General features: G+C 37.7%; 1 protein-coding gene across 1 annotated transcript in view; it reads left to right on the top strand.

Moving 5' to 3' along the window:
* The window catches only part of rnf43 (ring finger protein 43), a gene marked incomplete at its 3' end in the record, with an annotated part of 116,986 nt that overhangs the window by 68,694 nt on the left and 38,869 nt on the right, over positions 1 to 9,423 (top strand). The window contains exon 3 of the mRNA XM_020624556.1: positions 3,174 to 3,287. Coding sequence (XP_020480212.1) covers positions 3,174 to 3,287 — 114 coding nt within the window. The remainder of the gene's footprint in view (positions 1 to 3,173; positions 3,288 to 9,423) is intronic.

Raw genomic sequence — 9,423 nt, 5'->3', positions numbered from 1 at the left:
TTATGTGTGATTTAAAGGACATATTCTGATCAAAGATGACTCACAGGTTCCTCACAGTAGTACTGGAGGCAAGGGCTATGTCATCTAGAGTAACTATATGATTAGACAGCAGATTTCTAAGGTTTTCAGGCCCAAGCACAATAACTTCAGTTTTGTCAGAGTTTAGAAGTAAGAAGTTGCAGGTCATCCAGGCCTTTATGTCTTTAAGACATGCTTGAAGTTTGACCAGCTGACCTGATTCATTTGGCTTCATAGATAAATATAACTGAGTATCATCTGCATAGCAATGGAAATTTATGTTGTGCTTCCTGATAATATTGCCTAAAGGGAGCATGTATAAAGTGAAGAGAATTGGACCTAACACAGAGCCCTGTGGAACGCCGTGACTAACTTCAGTTTGTGTGGAACATTCATCATTAACATGAACAAATTGAGATCTTTCTGATAAATAAGCTTTGAACCAACTTAGTGCAGTTCCTTTAATCCCAATAACATGTTCAAGTCTCTGCAGTAAGATGCTGTGATCAATGGTGTCAAAAGCAGCACTGAGATCTAAGAGGACAAGTATGGAGACAAGTCCTTTGTCCGAGGCTAGGAGAAGATCATTGGTGACTTTCACCAATGCGGTTTCTGTACTATGATGGACTCTAAATCCTGACTAAAAATCCTCAAACAAGTCATTCTTGTGGCCACATAACTGCTTTGCAACAGCTTTTTCAAGGATTTTGGAAATAAATGGGAGATTGGATATTGGTCTATAATTAGCTAGGACACCTGGGCCAAGAGTAGGTTTTTTGAGTAGAGGTTTAATTACTGCAAGTTTAAAAGCCTGTGGAACATAACCTCTTAATAGAGAGAGGTTAATCAGATCTAGTATGGATGTGTTGATTAGGGGAAAGACGTCTTTGAGCAGCCTGGTCGGGGTGGGGTCCAGGAGACATGTTGATGATTTAGATGAAGATGCAGACATTATGTCTCCACAAGGTTACAATATACAGTTCCAAAGTTCCAGCTCAGTAGAATTTGACAGTCATCAATACAGTTTTGTAGGGTATGGTTCGTATTACCGTTGCTAACTCTGAGAGACGAGACAGTCCAAGTAACTTCAAAACAGTGCTGATTTATTCAAAGGATCACAGGTAAAATTAACATTACACGCTCAAGCACCTCCACCATGCACGCAGAAAGATGTAAGATGGAAGACCTGTGTGTGTCTGTTGGTTAAGTGGTGTGTAGCTAAAAACATTCTCACAGACTTCTAGTAACATGTCGTGACTTAAACATAAGAACATATTATGGCTAAGGCTACAGTTATACACGTCATAATAATAATATTAAACACCCTGTCTGCTGACAGTCATCAACTCTTCTCTCTAGTTATCCTTGACCAGATGTACCCTGTAGAAACTCATAAGCATGACTAAGCATTTAACAGTCTAACTAGACATCCTATCTCCACTAAACATTTCTAATACATAAAGTATCTATCCAATATCTATCTGACTAAAAATACCTAACAGTTTTAATATATATAAGCAAGGAAAATAAAGGTATGAAAAGTAGTTATGAAAGGTAACTACAGGAAACTAAAGTTATGAAAAATAACTAAAGCTTATAAAGTAACTGAAGCCTAAGATTCAAATCTTACACTTTTACCCAGCTATTTCGATTCATCTGCCTACTTGCTTTCCAACTTTCTTGCACTCTCAATCGTAACACATGGCTGTAAGTTGTTACAGCTGTACTGTACAGTGAGTGTAGCTGAATAGTTTAATGGTTATTGTGACAGTAACGTAGCTAAAGATCAGCATCACATCACATTTGAAATTCTTTTTGGATTTTATTCATCTCCTAACACAAATATGTGGATACACTTTATTGCCCAAATCATAAATTGTATTTCATCAAATGAATCTAGGTACTCCAGAATCTTTCTACTTACCCACTTGCGCACTACTACTCCTGGTTGGAAATCGCTGGTCTATAGCTCATGAATACTTTTCCTCATATGATATTTGTACAGCGGGCACTGGCTGGCCGGGTTCTCATTAGTGTTGTTTTCACTTGTATGCACACTCATAGTAAATATCCTATTGATTACTTGTGGTGTGTGAATAGACTGCAATACACAATCTTTATACACAAGGTCCACCCTTCCTGTTGACTGTTTGTTGTTTGCTTTCATGCTCCCCGCCCCACCATGTTTCCCCAAGTCTTCTTTCTTTCTCCTTTCCTCTCCCTCCTCCTGATAGACATGCACCAGCCCTTTGCAGCAAATTACGTCAATTCCCCTGGAGCAGGAGGCCAACTGTTGATGTCACCCTTGGGTCTTTTTAATTTAGGGATTTCCGCTGGGTGAGATGAGGGGGAGCCTTATGACCTTAGCCCACAGCCACATGAAGAGGCCCACCGGGTCTGAACCATGCTGGGCCAGGCCTGCGCAGGGCAGGGCAAGGCAGGTTGGGACCACTCCACTGGGGTGTGGGTGAGACCAGAGAGTGGGCGCTTTGAGCTGATCTTTGAGTTGTAACAAGAACTGATCTAGAAGCGCTGTGTTGCTGGGAGTGCTTACTGATGTCATGTGAGCAAATTAGTGTTGCAAGGGGGTGTTTTAGGAGCGACTGCCATGCAACCCGTTGTACTCATGACAGCATGTCTGTAACTTGCAAATAATGCTGCTATCCCTTGAGCTCTTAAATGCAGCCTTTCAGCAGCCATGACTTTCCTTTCTTTCAGAGGGGATCAATTATTCCTACCAAAAGTTATCTCTCATTCTTTCAGTCCTTGAGACTTGGAGTGGGAGTGAACATTGCCTCCCGAGTCCCACCGAAGTATATTAAGATGATGATGTCAAATTATGATGATGTCCATCTGTCTGCCTGTGTCTTGTACTTGCTGTAATTTTTCTTTTGTAGTGGTTCTTTTGCTCTTTAGGATTACTTTGTAATCACTGAAAAAAAGGTTTTATATAACTTTTTGTTATGTTTTGTTAATGCCATGGTTGGCACTGTAAAAATAAAACCCTACTGCACTGGCCATTATAAAAGATGCATTCCTCTCTGTCTTCCACACAAAAAACTTATCCTACACAGCAGCATATGTATTGTTTAAAATTTCTGTTATTGTCCTATTTTGCTTTTGTAATTTTGTTCTCTCTTGACACATTTTTGCAGTATCACCCTTTGTCTCTGTGCAACACGAGTGAGGATGAACGACAAGAGAGTGACTTTATCGCCATTGTCAAACTGGAGCTCAGGGTACACCGCTGTCTGCCACTGCACGAAAAGGTATCACACACATTAACATGCAAATCTGGTTTTGAATGCTTCATGCAGTTCTTGTGAAACTCTGAGAAACTCCCCCTCTCTGTGACCCCTTCTCCTCTCAGACGTGGCAACAGACAGATACAACCACCTCGCCATCTCATCTTCTCTCCACTACCCCTTCTGCTTTTGGATTTAGACTTTAAAGAGAAGATGGTTTTAGAGGGAACTATTTGGCAGAAGCTTAATGTTTTGCTCAGGATGGTGATGTTTCAGAGTGAGGGCTTGGACAGGAAGAGACGGACTTAGCTCGGCACTGCTATGTAGCATGTGGCACTGAGCCCTGGCTTTAGATGTAAGGCTTTCAAGCCCCAGCTGTCACTGGTCCGATCCCAGCCAGCCAGCTAGAACCAGACACTTGGTGCTCTCAATTTCTGCTTCCCTCTAATATGAAAGCAGCCAGAGCTCCAGAGCTCCACAGATTCCACCCACAATGGTTTAGATGTATGTATAACTGCAACAGAGTTGACCTAAATCTCCCTTCTGTTTAAGTATTCTACCATACACACTGCCTGGCATTTTCTAACTTTAAAGTTGTTTTATTTAAAGCTGTTGCTATTTTTTTCCTCATTTTTCAAGTGGGGACAAATTAGCAGGCAGGAGTATAGTTAGGCGATTGCCTTTTTTTAGTCTGTGTTTTCTTTTCCCTTAATTTAAAGCCATGTTTAGGAGCTGCCTGATGTAGCGACGATGTAGAGACATTCCCACACTTCCCTCCTCCTTTCTTCCTCCTCCTGTTGCTCTTTCAGTGGGAACCAAATGTGGAAGAGGGGGTGTTACTCAAGGTTGACTCTAGAAAACAGGTTTGATTAAAGTCTTAGTGGCAACACTGTGTTGTCCCATAAACAAAACACAGTCTCTCTCATACAAAAGTACCAATGAACAAAAGGCTGTTGCTTCTGTGTGCTGTCTCCTTCCCTGCAGATTGCCTTTGAAATCAGGAGACATGAAAGAGGGAGGGGAGAGGGGTCTTTCTTGTTGTGTTGGTCGTCTGGAAAGTGTGTGTTGTAATAAACTCCACTCCAGCCACCTGGATCCTTGCTTCCTCAGTGCGATTCAAAGATTTCAGTTGTGGTGGATTTATTGGGGATTCATCATGCAGCTGTTGAGGAGTTTTCTCCCAGCCTTTCGAAGAGGATGAATCAAATGGTTTGGGATGTGCGGTGTTGGGCCAGCCATGCTCTCTGGATGGGGCTTGTTTACAGTTTAGTCTGGCTATAACCCGCCCCACTGATCTATAGATACTCAGATGGCCACAGAGGGTTCATGTTGCACCACATACACTCAGAATAGACTGTAAACCAAACAAAGCAAAGCTGAAATCCCTAAAGAAAAAAGTTTTATTGTTGTTTTTATTTTGGTTTTCAGAGATTCCTACCACTGGCATCACAGAGAGGTTTCTTTCCTGATTTCACTCATGCAGTATTGCTTATTGTTTTACCGAATGGGTCTCACAGTATCTCTGTGAATTTGAGTTAATGTTTTCAGAAGTCTTTGCTGCACTTACAAACACCCTTTTGTTCAAATTAAGAAGAGGATGCTGGAGGTACTCTAAAATTGAATTTGTGCATTAGCCCTTGAACAATCACCTTCTCCTGGTGCTTTCACACTACTGGCCATCTCTCACCCACATTCACACATTTGTATGAAATAAGCAGTTTTGTGACACAGAAGTCATGCTACATGAAGTTTCATGTTTCGATTTAGGGCTGCAACTAAGAACTATTTTAAAAATTGATTAATCTGTCAATGATTTCTACAGTTAATTGATTAATCCGATGTAGTTTATAAAAAAACATGCAGAAATCTATTTTCCACATTATAAAAAAAAGGCATTAATTTAAAAAATGCTTTTGCACTGTTCGTATGTACTGCATTATTAAACAAAACCGTATCTGTTCAAGAATAGAATGTTTCTAAAGTGCACATGAGGTCCTTACAGTGTAAAAAAACATACCACACTAACAAAGAGCTGGTACACATGACTACTACTGTTGAGGGTTAAAAGTAAATCTGAGTATGCTAAAATAATCTTCACCACATTTACTTTTAGGCTACGTAGGCTACTCTGTACAATACCCATTAATGTGCATGTGTCATTAATGCTCATGAACACCTATATAACTTAGCTTTGTTTATTGCATTTAAGATGGTCCTAATACATTTACGTTTAATGTTTACATGAATGCAACACAAATGCAAAAGAATTTAACACCCATTATTAACAGCCTACACAACCCACTATTATGTTCCCAAATACTGGTATATCATTAGCATCCTAAAATTTGTAACAACATAACCATGTTACTTAAAATCAGGTACATGATAATTTTAGTTTCATATTTTCATACATTTTTAACTAAAATAATGACTTATTTAGCTTCAGGTTCCCCTTCTTCTGTAACTACACGCATGCTTCCCTGCCACCACAGTTATGTTTTGCTTCATTGGCACTTGTCAGATGTGAATCTTATAGGCTGTAGTTTGCTCCCCCAGCCACACTGTTGTTGTGTGGATGCACAGCATCCACACTATGTTATCCTGTTCTTTATTATTCTGATTTCTTCCGTTAGTTTTTCAGCATTTAATTTCTTCAGCATACTTTCAAGTACAAAGGCCATGAAGTTATCAAAATGTTCAGCTCTTTAAGGAAATTCCTGCTTATATTTTTATTGTTTGTAACATTTATACTTTTTAACATATTTAGCTTTTTTCAGCAGATTTTGCCCCATTCAAATGAATGGGAAAAATTTTCACATAATATCTTCAGCATACCTTCAGCTAAAACCACCATTTCAACTAATAACTATTCAGCAACTCTTCAGCTATTCATACTGTAAACAGCTTTTTGATATATTTTATGGTTTTTGCATAATTATCATTTACATTTTATGTCTCATTTCAATAGCCACACTCTAGTATTTCTCAGTGTGTAGGACTACTCTTTCTTTCTCATGCACACACATACACACAAACACCTACCTACCCACACACACTCAACACTACTTCTTTTACCTACTTTGCGGGGACCAATAGGAAAATGTTCACATCTTAATAAGTTCAGTATACTTTCAGCTAGAAAAGCCATTCTGGTGTCAAAATGTTCAGGTTTATCACAACATTATGGCATATAGTCAATGTTTTTTTTTTTTTACAACTTTCACACTTTTGAAAATATTCAGCATTTAGACAATGTTGCCTCATTCAAATGAATGGGTAAATTCAACTTCAGCATATTTTCAGCTATCAAAATGTTCAGCTCTTCAAGGACATTCATGCTTCTATTCAGAGGTTTACTGAACTTCACAATTTTGAAATATATTTTGAATATATTTCAAATATTTGAAAGTTTTGCCCCATTCAAATAAATGGGGAAATTCTATACTCAGCATACATTCAGCTATTTCAGTTATCAAAATTATCAGCTGCTCAAGGACATTCATGCTTCTATTCAGAATTTTTCTAATCTTCATACCTTTGAAATATTTTGCTTTATTTTGAAAATTTTCTCTGATTCAAATGAATGCGGACATTTTTACTTCAGCATACCTTCACCTCTTTTGGGTATCAAAATGTTCAGCTTTTCAAAATAAAGCTAAATGTTTCAAAGATATAAGTTTTACAAAAATACTGAAGAGAAGCATGAATGTTCTTGAAGAGCTGAAGATTTTGATACCCGAATGGCTTTGCTAGCTAAATGTTATCCTGGGAGACTTGAACATTTTCATACCTGAAAGTATGCTTAAGTAGAATTTCCCTATTCATTTGAAAGGGGCAAACTTTTCAGAATAAAGCTAAATATTATAAAAGTATGAAGTTTAGAAAAATTCTTAAGAGAAGCATGAATGTTCTTGAAGAGCTGAAGATTTTGATACCCGAATGGCTTTGCTAGCTAAATGTTATCCTGGGAGACTTGAACATTTTCATACCTGAAAGTATGCTTAAGTAGAATTTCCCTATTCATTTGAAAGGGGCAAACTTTTCAGAATAAAGCTAAATATTTTAAAAGTGTGATGTTTTGAAAAATTGTTAATAGAAACATAAATGTCCTTGAAGAGCTGAACATTTTGATACCCGAAATAGGTGAAAGTATGCTGAAGTAGAATTTTGCCATTCATTTGAATGGGGCAAAACTTGCTAATATATAGCAAATATACAGTGCCTTGTGAAAGTATTCGGCCCCCTTGAACTTTGCAACCTTTTGCCACATTTCAGGCTTCAAACATAAAGATATAAAACTGTAATTTTTTGTGAAGAATCAACAACAAGTGGGACACAATCATGAAGTGGAACGAAATTTATTGGATATGTCAAACTTTTTTAACAAATAAAAAACTGAAAAATTGGGCGTGCAAAATTATTCAGCCCCCTTAAGTTAATACTTTGTAGCGCCACCTTTTGCTGCGATTACAGCTGTAAGTCACTTGGGGTATGTCTCTATCAGTTTTGCACATCGAGAGACGGAAATTTTTGCCCATTCCTCCTTGCAAAACAGCTCGAGCTCAGTGAGGTTGGATAGAGAGCGTTTGTGAACAGCAGTTTTCAGTTCTTTCCACAGATTCTCGATTGGATTCAGGTCTGGACTTTGACTTGGCCATTCTAACACCTGGATATGTTTATTTGTGAACCATTCCATTGTAGATTTTACCTCTGAGACTATCACAGTGCAGGTGCATTTATATGGAGACTTGATTACACACAGGTGGATTCTATTTATCATCCTTTGTCATTTAGGTCAACATTGGATCATTCAGAGATCCTCACTGAACTTCTGGAGAGCGTTTGCTGCACTGAAAGTAAAGGGGCTGAATAATTTTGCACGCCCAATTTTTCAGTTTTTTATTTGTTAAAAAAGTTTGAAATATCCAATAAATTTTGTTCCACTTCATGATTGTGTCCCACTTGTTGTTGATTCTTCACAAAAAATTACAGTTTTATATCTTTATGTTTGAAGCCTGAAATGTGGCAAAAGGTTGCAAAGTTCAAGGGGGCCGAATACTTTCGCAAGGCACTGTAGTATATAGAATGGTAAAATTCTACTTCAGCATAATTTCAGCTATCAAACTGTTCATCTCCTCAAGGACATTCTTGCTTCTCTTCAGGATTTTTCTAAACTTTATACATTTAAAATATATAGCTTTATTTTGAAAATCTTGCCCCATTCAAATGAATGGGTGAAATTCTACTTCAGCATACTTTCAGCTATCAAAATGTTGAGCTTTTCAAGGACATTCATGCTTCTATTCAGAATTTTTCAAAACTTCATACCTTCAGCATGCTTTCAGCTAGCAAAACCATTCAGGTATCAAAATTTTCAGCATTTCGGGGTGATCTTTCAGCACTCAGCATCCATATGCATTTTTTTCAGAAAATGCATTTTTTTAGTTATTATTCTGATTTCTTTCGTACATTTTTCGACACTTAATTCCTTCAGCATACTTTCAGCTACAAAAGCTGAAAGAGGTTCAGCTTCTTAAGGACATGTGCTTGTATTTTTCTTGTTTGTAACATTTATACATTTTCATATATTTAACATTTTTCAGCAAATTTTGTCCCATTCAAATAAATGGGAAAAATTTTAACATCTTAACTTCAGCATACCTTCAGCTAAAATCACCATTTCTGTTGTTATCTATTTAGCAACTCTTCAGCTATTCATAATGTACTCAGCTTTTTGATATCTTTTACAGTTTTTGCATAATTACTGTTTATATTTTATGTCTCATTTCAATAGCCATGCCCCAGTAGTCCTCAGGGTGTAGGACTACTCTTTCATTCTCAGACACACAAACAACTGCACACCCGCCCACACACACACACACCTACTTGTTTTACCTACTTTGTGTGTAATTGGAATATTTACACATCTTAATAAGTTCAGCATACTTTCAGCTAGAAAAGCCATTCAGGTATCAAAATGTTCAGCTCTTCAAGGACATTCCTACTTGTATTTATTGCATCTCATCCTTCAGATTATTCAACAAAGAACTTCAGCCATTTCTTCTCATCTTTCAGCTGTTTCAGCAATTGATTTCAGGCATTTTCAGGACGATCTTTCAGCATATCAGCATCCACACCCATTTTCAACAAGAAATGCATT

Source organism: Monopterus albus, unplaced genomic scaffold (genome assembly GCF_001952655.1).
Source record: "Monopterus albus unplaced genomic scaffold, M_albus_1.0 scaffold330.1, whole genome shotgun sequence".
Taxonomy (NCBI): Eukaryota; Metazoa; Chordata; class Actinopteri; order Synbranchiformes; family Synbranchidae; genus Monopterus; species Monopterus albus.
Note: the sequence above shows the minus strand (reverse complement) of the source record. Positions and strands in the feature narration are given on the sequence as shown.